This window comes from Melanerpes formicivorus, unplaced genomic scaffold (genome assembly GCF_026170545.1).
Source record: "Melanerpes formicivorus ecotype bairdi unplaced genomic scaffold, bMelFor1.0.p_v2 SCAF_11, whole genome shotgun sequence".
In the NCBI taxonomy this organism is placed as follows: Eukaryota; Metazoa; Chordata; class Aves; order Piciformes; family Picidae; genus Melanerpes; species Melanerpes formicivorus.
In genome coordinates this window covers 9,634,517-9,653,060 of record NW_027142363.1, presented here as the reverse complement: position 1 = coordinate 9,653,060, position 18,544 = coordinate 9,634,517, and the positions used below count along the sequence as shown (strand labels likewise).

At 41.1% G+C, this 18,544-nt stretch overlaps 1 protein-coding gene across 1 annotated transcript in view; it reads left to right on the top strand.

The window, feature by feature from the left end:
• ADAMTS5 (ADAM metallopeptidase with thrombospondin type 1 motif 5) overlaps nucleotides 1–18,544 on the top strand; it is a 48,729-nt gene that overhangs the window by 4,607 nt on the left and 25,578 nt on the right. The window contains exon 2 of the mRNA XM_068144475.1: nucleotides 9,686–9,818. Within this exon, the coding sequence (XP_068000576.1) occupies nucleotides 9,686–9,818 (133 nt within the window). The remainder of the gene's footprint in view (nucleotides 1–9,685; nucleotides 9,819–18,544) is intronic.

Below are 18,544 nucleotides of genomic sequence, written 5' to 3'. Positions count from 1 at the left end.
GCCCTACTGTGTCCACTTCTGGGCTCACCAGTTCAAGAGAGATGGATAATTACTGGAGAGAGTCCAGTGGAGCACTACAAAGATGGTAGGGGAGTGGAGCATCTCTCTTACAAGGAAAGGCTGAGACCTGAGTCTGTTTAGCATGGAGAAGATAATATTAAGAGGGATTATGTCAACATTTATAAATATATATAGGTGAGTGTCAAGAGGATAGGCCAAACTCCCTTCAGTGGTGCCTAGTGATAGAACAAGGGGCAATAGGCACAAACTAGAACACCTAAAGTTCCACCTAAACATTAAGAAAAACTTCTTTCTTGCCAGGATGATAAGGTACTGGAAGAAGCTGCCTATAGAGATTGTACAGTCTTCTCTGGAGACTTTCAAAGCACAACTGAGCATGTGTCTGTGCAGCCTGCTTTAACTGAGCATGTGTCTGCGCAGCCTGCTTTAGGCAAAACTACTTTAGCAGGGACATTGGACTAAATGATCTCCAGAGGTCATATCCAGCCCCTACCATTCTGTGATTATCCCAGCTCTGTGGGTCATAATTTCATTGTGTGGGGCACATGCTTTCTTTGGCTCTAGTTCCTTCCTTCCTTCATTTTTTACTTCTCTGTATTGTCATTTTCACACAATTATTATCTCGTATTAGTAAAACAAGCTCACTGTACCAATGGTCAGTAGAATATATTTCACTAATGTTTATTATCATTACTTTAAAGAAATCATAATGTGATATGTCTATATCACTTTTGTAGTATTTTCACCAATTTTGTTACAAATCTAATACATTTAGATAATGTCCCTGGGGAAAATAAAGTGGCACATAATTTGTGCAGAAGTAATGTGATTCATGCTCATCTACAGAGATGGTGTGGAGTTTCCCCTCAGAGGAACTATGGGTTAGGCAAGTTAAATCACATCTTTTTCCTTGATCATTCATCATGTTTCATGACTGAAACTTTTTTTTTCCCCTTTCCCCTCCTCAGGCAGAGTTCAAAAAGCTTTATCTGCATTTTCCCAATATTTTAAATAATCTGTGGTTTGCATAATGCTATGTTTTCTTTATCTGCTTTGGGGAAAAAGGTTTTGTTAATTTGGATATTCAGAGCATAAGAGTTTTATCTCATTTAGGGTCTATTTCTAACAGTTTGTTGTAGAGTGTCCTGAAATCATGAGTGCCTAGGGTCCTCATGTCTCATATATAAGGGGAGAGTAAGAACATCCAGTCTGGTGAGGAGGGAATTTCTGTACTTAGGTCAATGGAGCATCACATATATATTGGGTTTTCTTGAATTTTACCTTACCTAGAATTCATAGATTCATAGAATTCACAGAATGGCTTGGGTTGGAAGGAGCCTTCAAGATCATCTAGTTCCAAGCCCCCTGCCATGGGCAGGGACACCTCTCACTAGACCAGATTGCTCAAGGCCCCATCCAGCCTGGCCTTGAACACCTCCAGGAAGGGGGCAGCCACAGCCTCACTGGGCAACCTGTTCCAGTGTCATCTCTTAGATGGCAACCAAAGTGAAGTGCCCTGAGCCCCTTGTGCAGGAACCTGGAGCATCTTCAGTCAGGTGGTAGTGGATGGGGGATCACCAGCCCCCTGCCCACCTCCTGGAAATATTCCTCCCTGGGGCACACTGTGATTTTGTAATGGCCATTAAAATTCTCTGGATTATGCTTGGCAAAACCAGCTACAAAACATTTAAGCAAAGCCTCTGAGAGATTTGTACATGTGGTGTAACTGGACAGAACCATGGTACCAAAGTTCAGCATCACAAGTGAGATTCAAATGCCCAAAACTCAGTCCTGAATGAAGGACGTTGACCTGAAAAGACCATCTCAAGTTAAGCTACTGGAGGCAAATATGTAGCTTCTGTTTTGGTCTGTATGGCAGGTATCAACACTCCTGTTTTCCCAGAAAGGTGACCAGACATAGACCTTTTCTTTCAAAGTATGGCCATAGGAGAGCAAAGGAGTAACTTTATGAGTCTGATGGGAGTCCTTCCTTGCTTTAGGCCCATTCTGTGGTGCCCTAACCTGGACAGCCCCCATGAGTGAAGCTCACCAGTGTTTTGGAAAGAGGACTTTACATGGCAGACTTCCTCCAGGGCAGTTTTTCACCATTGTGGCTTGTAAAGGCTCTCTTTTTAAGTATAGTAGTATTGGTTGAAGGGTAAACCAGATGATTCTCTAGTTACCTTGTTCACCAGTTAGCCCTTATCTCAAATACCCTTTGTTTGGTCTTAGGTTTTGTGTTTCTTTTGATGTCAAGATATCATGCACTCCTTGGGTGATACCCATAATACTCTCTGTTTGTGTGAACCTTACTTTCCCTGTCATGAGCTGTTCTGCTTTATTGTGACATTGATAAATTTTTGCCCACTTTGCAGAGTGGGGTATGAGAGGGTGGATGCAGAGGCCTCAAATACCTCCTGACCCCACTTTCCCTTCACATGGCTGTGGTGGGAACACTGCTGCAGGAAGTTGGAAAGTCATGTTTAATTCCTTCCTCTGCTTGAAGGATTTTAAGTCAGTATCGCCTGCCTCCCTGGGGAGATCCTTAACCGGTTGGTTGTGAACTGTTTCAGGTGTTAAGGAAACTTTCCATTCCTCTAACCAAAATTACATCACTGTTTAGAAAGTAATTTAAGATTCATATGGTGAGAAGGAGAGAAATCGTGACCTGAAGCCACTGACTGGAGCACACTGCTCAGAGTAAGGTGGGCTGGGTTTCCAAAGCACTGGGAGAGAAGATTCTTTCTGTAATTTACCAAGGGACTGTTCAGTGTTAAATACAGAAGCAGACTGAGGAATAGAGACCAAAAGGTAGGTCACTCCACCAAGCACTATAAACACTAATTGCAGGCTGGGGCTAGGGAAACCTTAGGCACAGGAGGAGCCGCAGCTCCCTGCACACACAGATGTGCAAACCTTCATTCTCAACCGTAGTCTGGTGTAAACTGTGGGCACACTCCTATGAAATGTACTTCAAAGGATCTTCATCCCTGAAAGGAATTTAAAGTTGGATGACAGTCTTACTGGGCAAAGGTTTTAACTGGTGATCCGTTATGAAGTAACCAGAAAAGCAAGTGAAAAAACACACAGAGACGTAAAAGCTGTTAGCTGAGCTTTAAAAGAAGGTGATGTGCAGCTGTGCCTGCCAAGTCTAATCCTGTTGGTTTCTTGTACATATGATCAGAGAATATCTGTAGACTTAGCTTTCTTCACGGGAAAAACTGGAGAAACATTAGGCATCTCAACCCCAGTCAGGTATAAATGCTTAGATGCTCAGAACTGTAAAACTGTGGCACTCTGGGTCCCATAAGGTCACAAACTGCAAGCCATATGAAGGGAAGATAACTCAAAGACCAGAGGACATGTGAGCCAGTTTTACTCTCCTACCCTTACATTCTACCAAACTGTCCAAGTGGTGCTTTGCATCAGGTCCACAAGCTCTGGCTTAATACCAGGTTTCACTAAACAGCTTATTCTTGTTTTTAAGCCTGCTGCAGAAATCTGAGAATTTCAGGTAAAATAAATTAACTGCTCCAGTGGGTGGCCACAGGAGTTACCTTCATTCACAACAATGCCATGTATAGATGGCAAACACCAGCTGCTCTAGATGTGCTTTAAAATTCCAAGAAAATCTGGCCTTTAATAAGCTGTCCAATTAACTACTCATCTTCCACTGTACAGCTCAGCTTTCCTGCGACATTCCTTTGCCAAAAGTTAAGTCTTAACATCTATTGTCTCTGTGTAGCCAATGCATTCCCTATTTATTCTATTTTGAAACTACTGTAATGCAGAGCAAATGCCAAACTCTGCATTCCTGCTTTGGAAACATCAAGGAACACTTATTCTTCAAAGCTTCTTTTGTTATTGGGATGCAGTTATGTGAATATACAGATCTGAGTAAGTGATTCACTTTTTAAATAGAAGCCATCATGGCTATCATGGGAGTCCTCACTTTCTTAGTGCTTTATCCTGGAGTATGAATGCCTGAGGAGACTAGCACAGACTTTTTAGATAGTATCATTACATATTTATTATATTTTTTTGTTTTAGCTAAAGAATAATTATTTTCAAGGGAAATAAAATCTTTTATGGTCCTTTCAGAAACTTTGCTTCAAAGAATTCTAAGGCTGCTTTCCAAGGCTGCCCAGGAAAACTAAAAGTCACACTATCACAGTATAACTAAGGTTGGAAGAGACCTTGAGGATCATCGAGTCCAACCTATCAACACAGACCTCATGACTAGACCATGGCACCAAGTGCCACGTCCAATCCCCTCTTGAACACCTCCAGGGACGGTGACTCCACCACCTCCCTGGGCAGCACATTCCAATGATGAACGACTCTCTTGGTGAAGAACTTTCTCCTCACCTCTAGTCTAAACCTCCCCTGGCGCAGCTTGAGACTGTGTCCCCTTGTTCTGGTGCTGGTTGCCTGGGAGAAGAGACCAACCCCTTCCCAGCTACAACCACCTTTCAGGTAGTTGTAGAGGGCAATGAGGTCACCCCTGTTGGTGCTGGTGACATGTAATCCATGGTTTATATCAAAACAAATTTTGCCATGAGGGTTTAAATCAGTGGAAATGTAAACAGACATGGCTTTCACAAATGCCACTTGAAATTGTGCTGTGGGAAAGGACCATGTAGATATGGAATGATGAGTTGAACTGATAGCAAACTTTTCAGAATATGTGTCTCAGAGATGCTGCTTGGTAGGCTTCGATTATGTACATAATGTATTCTGTTTGGTGCTATGAATAGAAAGATATGAAAGTTCAAACCATTCAGAAGCAAGAGAAATAAAGGATAAATGAGACTGTAAGTTGAGAACATACTGGAGCTGAGTCTTCAGTCATCTCAGTAAATGATTATGGCAAATGTCAACATTAGCTTGAAAAAGACATCCTCATGAAGTCATGGAGGACTGAAGCCTACAACAAAAAACTCAGCATATGCTCTCTGTTCAAAGCACAGGCAACACGTGCCCTTCCCTAACAGCAGATGGGCGACCTGTAGACATGTCTCCCCAGTAACAACTTCATAAAAAGAAGCTAATGCGAGAAAATATTTCCTGTCCTTGTTTCCAAGATCTTTTACAAGCCTCCTCCATCACTGCCCAACTGGGATTCAGTAGGTGGCTGCAGGGCTCCCCATACCACCTTGATCAGCCTGCTGGTCCCACACCATCTGGGGCCAGCTGTTTTCCAGCTGTTCCTGGAGCGTTGGAGGAGCTAGGTAGTTTTACAGATCAGCAATTTTCAGAAGAATTTAGTTTCTGCTGTGGGATTTCCTAGAAGAAACCCTTATATAATACAAGCTTGTAAAGAAAGTCCTTTTATCCGGCCTAGTCTTAGGGTATTTCATAAAGAAATTGTGAAGCCTGCTTTGTTTTGTCTAGGCAACTGTTATGCAGATGAACACTGCAGATGAACACTGCATTGAAAGTGGGTGGGATGCTGAGATGTGTGGATATGTGTCGTAGTCTGGGAAATGATGGACGTGGAAGAACAGCAGTATGAAGAAGTGGGTTTCTGAGGAAGCCCATGTGTGCAATATGGTACAGTGTTAGTAACATGTGACATACAACATAGGAAAGGTAAACCAAACATTGCTCTGTTAGTGCTTGCATGTAGAATCACAGAATGCAGTGGGTTGGAAAGAACCTTCAGAGTTCATCTAGTCCAACCCCTCTGCAGTAAGCGGGGACATCCCCAACTAGATCATGTTGCTCAGAGCCCCATCAAACCTCACTCAGCTTTCTTGTAGGCCCTCTTCATGTCCAGAAAGGCCATTATAAGGTCTTTGCAAAGCCTTATTTTCTCTGGACTGAACTACCCCAGAAGAGGTGCTCCAGCTCCCTGATTATTTTTGTGTCCCTGCTCTGGACCTTCTCCAACAGGTTAGGTCCATGTCATTCTTGTGCTGGACACAGTACTCCAGAAGCTGTCTCACCAGAGCAGAGAAGAATGGAAGAATCACTCCTCTCAATATGCTGACCACACTTTTTTTTGATACAGCCCAGAATGCAATTTGCCTTCTGGGCTGCAAGTGTGCATGGCTGGCTCATGTCCAGCTTTTCATCCACTGGTACCCCTGCTCCTCATGGCTATTCTCTATCATATCATCCCCTAGCCTGTATTGATAATGAAGATTGTGCCAACCCAGGTGCAGGACCTTGCGCTTGGCTATGTTGAGGTTCACCTGGAGCCACTTGTCCAGTTTTTCCAGGTCCCTCTGGATGACATCCTGTTCCTCTAGCATATTGAATCACCCTTCAGTTTGCTGTCATCTTCAAACTTGCTTCACCTGACTGCCAGGACGTTTCAAATATCATGGAGAATGTCTTGGCAGCTACATCAGCTAATTCCCTTAGGACTCTGGGATGCATCTCAAGAGGTCCCATAGACTTGTGTGTGTTCAGGTTCCTCAGGTGGTCAAAAACTTTGCCTTCACTTACAGTTGGGAGGACTTTGTCCCCCTGGTCCCCTCAACCACAGTCCTTCAGCTTCAGAGGTCTGAGGAGAGAGGTTGCCAATGAAGATGAAGGCAAAAAAAGTTGTTGAGAGACTCAACCTTTTCATCATCTGTTGTTAGTAGCTCACCATTCTTGCCCATCTGGGAGGGGTTATGTTTTCTTTAACTTTCCTTTTCTGGTTGGCATACCTGTAGAAGACCTTATTACTCTTCACATCCCTTGCCAAGTTCAGTGCCAGCCACACCCTGGCCTTCCTGACTTCCTCCTTACACAACTGAGAAGCATCCCTATACTCTTCCCAAGATACCTCTCCCTGTTTGAACTGCTTGTGCAGTTTCTTCTTGCCTTTTAGTTTGGTCAGCAAGTCTCAACTCAGCCATGCTGGTCTCTTTCCTTCCTTGCCTGATTTCACAAGCTTGTGTACGGCTTTCAAAATGTTGAGGGTGATATTGCTTACCAGCCATGAGTTGGAAGGGCTGCTTACCATTAACATTCCTGTAGTAGTTTGCCATACTCCACACTTCCCTCAAAGGAAGTAACCAAAGAAGTTTATGAGATGCCTTCTTAGAAAGACTGTGTTCTTTCAATTATATATGTGTTATCAAATCTGGAGAACCGTTGTGAGGTCTGGTTGTGTTTGCTGGTAAAACTCCATGGCCGTATCACTGGCATTGCTGTTTCTTGTAGGAAAAGGAAAATAAATGATGCACTCCCATAAGACACCTGTATACTGGTACTATTTTGTCCACACTGACAGCAGTGCTGATGTATCTCGGCAACAATGACCCCCAAATACAAGAAAAGACCAAATGGCATGGAATCTGCATGCAGAGATGAGGCCTCAATTAATTCATTTTATACTATTTTTGGTGCTGTCAACCTGAGAGTAATGTAGACCTCCTCCTCCAGCCTGGTTTATGTGCCTTTTGATACTCCTATAAGGATTTCAGTGCAACTGCTTGTGTGAGTTCAGTACAAATTCCATTAGAATAAAGGTACTTTACTTCCTATACAATTTAGACTCACTTAAATCAATCATGTCATCAGAAAAAGGTATTTTTATTGGCTCTATGCACATGCATTTTTCCTGAGTTTTGTTACTCGTGCTGCTGTAGGTAAACCACTTACAGTTACATTTATGTGGAGTTTGCACTGTGTAAACTGTACCCTTAGACTGAATGGGACAGATTAAGAAGTAACATTTAAAAGGCTGAGTGGCTATGAGCTCGAGCAAAAATAATTGTATTTTCCTTGTTGAATATGTCCCAGATGTTTGATGCTATAACATGATCTCACTTAAGCCTTCTTCCAGCATTGATCCAGACATGCTGAAAATTATGTGAAGTTTATTTGCCTAAATAAAACTGGAAAAAAAGCCTGCACTTCTTTTACTTGAAAATCAGCATCCTTATTCTGTATCTTCCCATAACCCATGCAGAGCCAGAAGCAATGTCTGGGGGGTTAACTGGATGTCAGAGGTGGGAGCCAGTGGTGTTAGAAAGAAAACTGCCTGTATATTATCTGCATTGCTACAGAATGGAAGTTTTTCTTAAACCACGTATTATACCTGTGAAGATCTGGGAATTGAAATACTTCTGCACTTTATTCCTTCTCATCTTGTGAGGCTGCTATGTTCAGTAGTACTGTGATATTTAAATCCTGACACCTGGAAGCCAGAACTGATCCTTGTTACGTATATGTAATATCACCATATAATTCTAGCTTGAAAATGTCTACTTCCTCTTGGGAAAAAAAAACCACACAAAAAAACAACTAACAAAACAGAACTAAGTAGAAAAAAATATTTTCTCTTAAGCAGATCCTATGTTATCATATCTGTGAAGTCAAGGTGGTTTTCTTTGACTTCAGTGGGATTTGAATCCTGGGCCTTTTCAAGTGTGCCTAAATTTGGAACTGTCCTCTGACCTGAAGCCTCATACAAGGACATCTGTTACTCAGATAGGTTTATTAGGAAAGGCTTCATAAAAGAAAGTCTTTATAAAAGGAGATAATATATAAAATATATATAAAAGGAGAAGTCTTAAAAATTATGGGGAAAAGGTACTCTTTGATCATTTCACAGTATCACAGTATAACTAGTTGGAAGAGACCTCAAAGATCATCGAGTCCAACCTGTCACCACAGACCTCATGACTACACCATGGCACCAAGTGCCACATCCAATCTCCACTTGAACACCTCGAGGGACGGTGACTCCACCACCTCCCTGGGCAGCACATTCCAATGATGAACATTTGATAATACTCCCATGCCTTGAAAATGACAATTTCATTCAACCACAGTGAAATGCTAAAGTGTTCCAAATAGCGTAGTACCTACTTTTCCTACACAACTAAAGAAATATATATGTACATTCAGACTAGTATTCTTCCCTCTGTTTCAGCAGAAGCACTAAAACATCAATGTTGATAATTAAAACACTATGTCTGACTGAAGCTTCCATTATCATTATAGTTAACCATTATCATTCTGAACAGAAAGAATAAATATCAGGCAACCTGCAGGGATTTGGAGGCACCCCGTATCTACAAGTAGGAAACATGATCAAGTTGTTGCACTAGTAGGCCATTGTCATATCACTGGCTCTTTAAGCAGCCTCTGAGTATTGGTTAAATATTGGGTATATTTGGTAATACATTAGCAATCATTGTCATATTTGACAGATGCATGATCTCAAGTTCAATATATAGTAATCTAATTTCTCAAAGTGCAGGTATAAGACTTTTCTTTGGGAAAGAAAGGTGATTTCTGGTTCAAGGACTGATCAAGAGTCTGAAGCATTCTCTCTGCTTCTGTAAATAAAGAGAATATTCTGTTTTTATTGTCAAGGAAGAAATGCTTCTACAGCATGTGTTTTGAGTATCTAACTCAGTGCAGGAGGTTTGAGCCTGTGGATGCATCACAGAAATAAAAAATTAACTAAGAACAATTAATTACAGAACGTAGTCAAGTTCTGTGAAGTCAATAAAAATACTCCCACTGACTGTACCAGGGATAGAATTGGGTCACTGTGCTTTTAAATTGCATTGCCATCTTTAGCTGGAAGCTTATATTGATGTTTTTATCCAAGTTCTACTGTTTGCAAAGGTCTGGTGACTTTACCCTGTTGTTGCCTGAGGGTGTAAAAATTTATTTTAATGATTTTTTTATTTTTTTTTCCCTTCCTGGGCAGGATTTATGTGGGCATCATTCATGTGATACTCTGGGAATGGCAGACGTTGGGACCATATGCTCTCCTGAGCGCAGCTGTGCAGTGATTGAAGATGACGGCCTCCATGCAGCTTTTACAGTGGCTCACGAAATTGGTATGCAGTGCCTTTTCTGTTCACTTGCCAAATCAAACACTTGTAACAGCTGCATTAGTAACCAAAATACTTTGCAATTAATTCCAGATTTCCCCTGGTCCAGATACTCACTTGGGGATTAAGGCTGTATACATACGCACTTCAGAGTTAACTAATAAGGGATCAGAAGGCAAGTGAAGGCGCACAGTAGGTGTTTCCTTTCTGACAGTGTCGTTTCTAAGCAGTAGTTGAAGTGAAAATTCAAAGGCTGCTGCTGCTGTCCAAGGATGTCCATACTTGTCCCTCCTGAGAAAGTGTTTTGTAATTTGCATTCATTCAATGTACACACAGTGGAAAATAACTCACCTTATATGGCTCTACTCTTGCAAAACTTTTTCTTGGGACAAAGTATTGCCTGCAGATAAAGCTTTTGTGGGTAAAACCAGAGTTCTAATCTTTTCCACCTTCCTTGCAAAATACAGTACTAATAGAAATCCTGAAATAAATGAAGTAGTTTTTAGATGATAAAGGTTTGGTCAAGAAAACTGTGTAACTTTCAGTTTTCACCTCAGTAGGTAACAATTTAATGTGGGAGCCTTATGGGTCCCCTTCCCAAGGATTTGTGAAAGAATTAGTAACAGAAGAAAGTTCATCTTCTGAAATATTATCATCTTTCATGATACATTCCTACAGAGAGACTGCTGTCATCTTGATTATTGTCAGTTTACTAATGTTTTGTGAGCTGTATTCACTGGAAATACTTTTGGTATGAGGGCTATTCACTTTGGTGAGTGAACAGCAATTTGAGAGTGGAGAACTAGAACTTTTTTTTCTTTTTTTCTTTTAAACATTCTTGGAAGGAAATGACAAGGAAAGGAGAACTTTCAGAGGGAGCCAATTGCTGAATTGCCTTGTACCTTATGCCAAACCAAAGTAAAGTTTGCTTTGGGAGTATCATTGCAGTAGTTCAATTTTCAAGTAGCTAGCAGGTAGAGCCCAAGACTTGTGTGCCTTATATATATCTGGCTCAGCAACCAGGGGTCACCAAGTATGAAAAAGCAGCTGGCATGTCAGCAACCTGACCCTTCAATGATTAGTAAACTCAATCCTACTGCTCATATGGTGCTACAAAGAAATGAAATCAGTAGTGGCTGGAGAGGGATCATGCGTTGCATGAAAACATAAAACGTTGTGGCAGTATGAGTCCCTAACGCATGGATTTTATTGTAATAAACAAGAATGTAATTAGAAAGGAAAAACCTCCAAGAAAGCACTAATTCAGAGCATTTGGAGATAAGTACAGCAAAACATCAAATGCAACTTCATACCAGATGAGTTTAGTGGCATCAAACTTGAATGCTGTGAAGGTAATAACCCATCACAAACCAGCTTAGAAAAGGGACAAATAGAGAGATCGGTGAAGTTACCCCATCACTCAAAGGGCAGTCTACTAGAAGTGATGCTTGTATCTTCTTGCATCTAGAAGGGATGCTTACTGATGAAAGTTAGTGAGCACTGGTCAATTTGGATGAGGAACATTCTTATGATGAGAGCATGAAGAAGTGATTAATGTGTCTGGGCTACCATTTTATCAGCAGTGAATACATGTTTAGGTAGATGAAAAGTGGAAGAACATAGATGAATAAAGATAACGATGAGCACTAAATATGCATATTATTACTTGGAATTCCACACAAAATGTAAAGTATAGTGAATTATTTTTAGAGCTCTAGGAGCATGTTTTTGAAACAGAACCATTTTCATGCCTAGACATTTACAGGAATCCATAAAAGCTGTAATTTTCAATGTAAAAAAGGCATGAATTGAAACGAACAAATAAGTACCCTAATGGACGAAAACCCTCTAGTTTGAGGTTGTTTAAAATAACATCCCTTTTTTTTCCTTCTCACCATAAGATATTAAGAAAGGAAGGGGTGTCAAGTCACAGAATGATCTTTGTGTGTGTGGCCTGAAGTGGGAGAAGTTGAGAAGAAAACACAGCTAAAATTGCTTGAGTACTTACATTAAATTAGAGGTCAAAGAAAGATGAAAAATAAAAGTGTGGCATGGATCCCATTTAGTTAAGCACTTGGGGGAAAACCTTGCTTTATTTTATTTGGAGACCAGGTTTCTTCCTACAGTTCAGAAGACTTGAAGTTTCCCCTGTCCTGTGGGCAGGGTGCAGCTTTAATTTTACAGTGGCTTGGTTAGTTGGTGGAATTTACCTGGCAACACAGGAAAGGGGCAGCATCCCTTGCAAGTCACAGGGGATGCTAAGGGCTCTGAGCCTAAGATACTCCGTTCTGTCAGCAGGAGGAGCAAGGTGAGCTGCTAAGTCAATCAGTCACCACCTGCAGTTTTTCAGAGAACCCTGCTGCATGTGCACCGGTAGCAGATGCAGCATCATTAACATGGACTTGATCCAGAGAATGGCTGTGTGTCCTCACTTTGACTTCCAAGGGGATCTGAATGCTCTTGTTTCCTCTCTGAAAGATCCAAGAGCACTTCTAAGGATCAGATTCTTTCTCTGGAAGGCACCCAAAGTAAATGGAACTGTAGCTCAGCTAAGGAGGACAGTGCACAGACCAGGGTCTCAGGTTGGATACATGCATGGGAAGCCAAAAAGCAGCCTGCTTGAGAATAACCCTGTCAGTTCTCTGTCAGGGTTTCTACTATGTTATGTTAGATGTTTAGTTTATTTCTTTCAGATAAAACCAGTGGGTTTTGAGGGAGAGAGTATGAATGAGGAGCAAAGCAGGCAAAAACCTCCCAAGAGCTGTAAATGAGAGCACAGAAAGCATCCAAATTCTTAGTACAGCTTATTAGCTGACAATAAGAGCTGGAGATCCGTATATAAAGATTGACAAGGTAGACTGTGAATCTTGTCTTGCTTGCATGTAGGAAAATCAGGAATAATTTGTTTCCATTGTCAAATGCAGAAAAGGAGGTTAATAGAAAAATATAACCAAGCAAACAAAAAACAAAACAGAAGGAACCTTGTAAATTTGAATGTGATAATCCAGTTTCTCTCCAGAATGAAGAGAAGCAATGCTCATAGCATTAATGTGGTTTTTTTTAATCATAACCTGTCAAGACATCCAGCCATTAACTGTAAAACCATGTAAGGTTGTTTTCTAGCAGGGGACGTGGTGCTAGCAGTTTGGACAGCAGTAGCTTTGCTGAAACAGAAGGTCTTACAGATCCTGCCTGAAATCATCAGTTCAGCTCCATGTTGTGTCATAGGGATGTCTTCTTTAATTTAAAGCAGCTCCTTCAGCTATGCCTTCATAGCTTTGTTGACCTATCTGAGCTTGCTTAGGCACAGTATGTAGACATTCTCCAGTCCTTTGTTATCATCAACCTCTTTGGTGTAAAATAAAATTATGTCTCCTTATTTTTCATGCAGTTCCATGCTTCAGAGAGGCATCTGGAGAAAAGTATTAAAGAACCTATGATTGGTCAATAATCTCAGCATTTGTTTAGTGTTTTCCATAGTGTATTTCCATAGATCAGCACTAGTGTATTGCTTCTCCATGTATCCCATATTAAAATAGCCATCGGGGAACAACAATAACTAGATTCTCATTCTAATACTCTGGACTCTTGGGTTGAGGCTTGTTGCTTTAACAATGTTGAACTGTAAGACAACTGTACATCCCAGGAAGATAAGGATGATCCAACATTGCAAACAGATGTGGTCCTTCAATTTGTTCAGCAGCTCTTATGATGGGACATACCCAGTGCATTGTTTGGTAGTCTGGTGTTGCATTTGGCGATGCAGTCACAGTCCAGAGTTTATGCTGACTTTGGCTCCTCCAGAATCCCATATGCTTCAGTACAGACAGCCCACCATCCTAAAGGGTTTCTCATTTACAAAACAATGAGAAGCTTCAAGAGAAAAGAAGTGGAGCTACTGCTTTTTTCAATAGGTAATTTCCAAAAATCACAAAGGAAATCTCCGGGAGAGCCAAATATTAAACTTGTTTCTTGAGTTTTGATCTAATCCTTAAATACAAAAGCATCCTTCCTGCAGTCTTTAAGCAAGCAAAGCTGTGGCTGAGTTCTGTGAGAGTTCTATGGGTCTAACAACTTACATTATATGTATCTTTATTCTTTCCACCAATCTTGAAGAACGTTTCTTTGTTCTTTTTCTCCCCCTTTTTAAGAGTAGATAAAGAGAATGTAGCGGGATTTTGTGCTCAGTGGTAATGTTCATTTGACCTTGTACAAAGTTCCTTTCTCTGTTATGCAACCACACTGGCATGCTATTACTCCTTCTATCCTCCTGAGTAATATGGTTTACTGATGGTCTTTTCAAGTATTTTATTTTTAGGATATGACTTTAAAATTGCTGCATGGAACTAATTAAACTTCTGTTCATTAATTTTGTTTTATCCTTTACATGAGATTTTAGAGAAGGGGAGGCAAGAGGGCAGCATAAAAGCAGTCTTCAAATATATTAAAAAATGGTTGCAATGATCTGTGTAATAAATCATTCTCATGTCCACCTGGGACAGCAGTAATGGCCTTAAATTGCAGCAAGGGAGATTTACTTTAAGCATTAGCTGAAAAGATCTAACCAGAAGGACAGTTAAGGGCAGAAATAAATTGCTTGGGAAGGCTGTGAGATCTCCATTACTGGAGGTTTGCAGGAGCTGGCTGGCTAACGCAGCAGTAGGTTTGGGTATGCAGATCCTACCCGAGGACACAGAGAAGTGCACAAGATGGCTTTTTGAGGTCTCCTCTCAGCCTCATTTTCTATGGTTGTGTGTAGTTATCACAACTTCATCCACAGCTATACTGCGTAACCCCTAAACCCAAGGAGCTGTACAGAAACTAAAGCTAGACACTAACAATGTGCATGATATTTAAATGATAGTCTTCCTACCAATGTCCATAAAGGAGTCAGAAACACTCTTATTCCATATTTTGCATGTTCTCATTTTGCATACACTCAAAAGTAACTAAACACAGTCATCTTTTCTTTTCCACTGCTGAACATGTAGCCCTTTGATCTCAAGGCTGTTGAGATAAAGCAGATAAAGATGAGCTTCAGACCTGACAGGTACAAATCTTTTGTAGCCTTTCATTTTAAGGGGGATACATTGCCAAGGGCACAGAAGCTCAGAGGCACATGAAGAAAGGTGGTTGCCTGAGTTTCATATTATGTTTCCTTCACAGCGTACAAAGTTTAGGCAAATAGCCAGGTAATCATAATTAGGCAGATTTGCTTTCTTAACAAAAAGAGAGAAAGTACACTCATCCAAGTCTTCTCTGATGACATGCAGCAGGAAAATTGCTCGATTCCTTCTCTTTGAACCTTTTTCAAAGTTCTCTCTAAACTTAGGCTTGCAAAAGCTCTTGTGAATGTATCCCTTTTGCTTAAGAGAAAAGATGGGCAATCAAAGCTAAGCCTTCACAAGAGGTAAAAAGAGGGACAGAAAATTGAACTGATGCTTCAAAAAACGAAAACAAAGTGTTGCTAGTTAAAAATTCTTGACTTGCCCAACAATATTTTGATTAACTTATAATGTTGCATGTAATATCTAATTGTTCCACCTGCAGCACACATGGTCCTTAAAGCAAGCCGTTTTTTTCAGTGAAGCTGAGAGAGTTTGCATGGAAAAGGGGAGAGATGGATGGGGGAAACTGATAATGGAGTCCCTAGGTTCTGGATACGCTGAGTAGATGGGGGATCTTTGCCTTCTTAACATCTGCAAAGTGATTCTTAGGGAGCAGTGAGGAGGTGGAGGTTCTCAACAGGAAACTTCAGGAAATTATTCAGACACAGTACTAACATTGCTTGAGTTTTCAGAGGGTTTTAGGAGCTGTGCTGAACTTTGTGCACATTTAACCTCATGAATAATTAGGTTAAACAAGCACTATGCACTGAAAAGCTACTGCAGATCCTGAAACATCATATCTGAAAGCCAAATATGTGGAGTGAGATATCAGTATCTCTGTAACTGTAAGGGAATTGAGAATAAAACTATGTTTTGCCTAATGGTTCAGAACAATTAGTATCAAAAAAACAAAACTTAAAGGACGTGGTTTAGTGGTGAAATTGGCAGTCTGAGGTTGGATTTAATGATTGTAAGGGTGCTACAAGCTGGGGCCAGAGTGGCTGGAGAGTGGCCAGGCAGAAAGGGACCTAGGGGTACTCATTGATAGTAGGCTGAATATGAGCCAGCAGTGTGCCCAGGTGGCCAAAAAGGCCAATGGCATCCTGCCCTGCATCAGGAATAATGTGGCCAGCAGGAGCAGGGAGGTCGTTCTGCCCCTGTACTCAGCACTGGTTAGGTCACAGCTGGAGTTCTGTGTCCAGTTCTGGGCCTCTCAGTTTAGGAAAGATGTTGACTTGCTGGAATGTGTCCAGAGAAGGGCAACAAAGCTGGGGAGGGGTTTGGAGCGCAAGCCCTATGAGGAGAGGCTGAGGGAGCTGGGGTTGCTTAGCCTGAAGAAGAGGAGACTCAGGGGAGACCAGAACAAGAGGACACAATCTCAAGCTGTGCCAGGGGAGGTTTAGGCTGGATGTTAGGAAGAAGTTCTTCATAGAAGGAGTGATTGGCCATTGGAATGTGCTGCCCAGGGAGGTGGTGGAGTCACTATCACTGGAGGTGTTTAGGAGGAGACTGGATGGGGTGCTTGGTGCCGTGGTTTAGTTGATTAGGTGGTGTTGGATGGTAGGTTGGACTTGATGATCTCGAAGGTCTCTTCCAACCTGGTTAATTCTATTCTATTCTAAGGGTCTTTTTTTCAGCCAGAATAATTCTATGATTTTAAAACAAGTCCACTTCAGCTTTGTGTGCCTGAAACCCTAGTCTTCCAGACTGCAGGAGAAAGTAGGGATTACTTTCCTCTTTGGCAGTGAAGTACTAATGTTATGGTCATGTAATTCTTGTGCATCAAGTACTTCCCTGAGTGGCCATCAATTCTATTCTTTGCAAGTTACTTTGAATTGGACAGATGTAAAATGGGTGTCACCATCTTCTACTATTTCGTTCAAATTAATGTTTATCTCCTACGTGCCCTGCTGATTAGCATAGCAAATGTAGCACAGACCTCCAAGACCACATCTTTTTACTGATTATTTGAGTCTGGGTGCACATCGTGGTTTCCAGTTGCCTAGTTCGCATTGCCTGGACAGAATCTTGCCTGTAAATTGTCTGTCTGATGGGGGTGATGTGTCTGTGATCTGCCATGGAAACCTGTTATAACAAGCCACTTCAGCAGAAGTTTGTTTTGTGTAAAGTCTGCAGGACTGGTGTATGAATGTCTGAGTGGAGCACTTCTTTTTGTTCTGTCAGCTCCTGAAAAGGAGCTGCACTTCAGACTATTGTCTCATTCAGTCTGAAGAACTCTTTTAAACTAGAAATACTAAAAACTGCCTCTGGCCTGAACATGTTAGAGTGATTTATTTTTTCCTTTCTTTTTTCTTTCTTTAATAAATGATAGTAGTCAAAGGAAAAAAAAATGAAGTTCAAGTATGAAGAAAGAGCAATGGCCAGTTATGTCTTCAATGCATGTTTTTTGTAAGCTTGTGTAATTCAAACCACTTCTGTTTTATGAAAAATATAGCTTCATTAATCTTTGTTGCTTAGATTATGGAACAGGTTATCTTCTCAAGCAGCACCAGGGGAGATTTAGGCTGGATGTTAGGAAGAAGTTCTTCACAGAAAGAGTGATTGGCCATTGGAATGGGCTGCCCAGGGAGGTGGTGGAGTCACCATCACTGGAGGTGTTCAAGAAGAGACTGGGTGGGGTGCTTGGTGCGATGGTTTAGTTGATCAGATGGTGTTGGATGATAGGTTGGACTTGATGATCTCCAAGGTTTTTTCCAACCTGGTTAATTCTATTCTATTCTATTCTATTCTATTCTATTCTATTCTATTCTATTCTATTCTATTCTATTCTATTCTATTCTATTCTATTCTATTCTATTCTATTCTATTCCATTCCATTCCATTCCATTCCATTCCATTCCATTCCATGCTATTCTATTCCATTCCATTCCACTCTCCACTCCATTCCACTCCACTCCACTCCACTCCACTCCACTCCATTCCATTCCATTCCATTCCATTCCATTCCATTCCATTCCATTCCATTCTATTCTATTCTATTCTATTCTACCACAGGATTTCTGAGTGATACCAGTGTGCATGTCTTAACGAGGAGTCATGTACTTACACAAGGTAGTTGCATGCAGAAATCAACCCATACAAAAACTACTTCATGCAATCTTTATTTAGCAAAGAAAGGAGCAAGAGAGACTCATGCAGAAGGTACAGGCTGGTGATTAGAACAAGAAATGTTGAGCCAAGAGCTTCCTGAATCCCGGTCCCGTGAGAGCCAGTCACTCACTGGGTAACCTTGGGCGAATCACTTCTTTTGTACCCTAGTCATCCCCACTGAAAATTTGGTGAAAAGCATGAAGAACACATGCTTCACTGGAGCTGAGCTTTTCTAAGAAAACATATTACAATGCCTGCAGCATTTTTTAGCATGCTGTGTCGCTTTTCATGTATCCTGTGGTCAGATTCAGCGCAAGAGCTGTACTTTGATGTGCTGTTCAGTTTGACTATAGATCTGCCTATGTCCATAAACAAGGTGGTTGAAGTTTTTTTTACACAGAGCCACTACAATCTGTGTTTTAGCAACAGCCAAGTTCTACTTGCTGCACACTGGAGACACCTTTTGTTTTCTTTATTCCTATCCTTGAGATACCAGTAGAAAATAAATGAGAT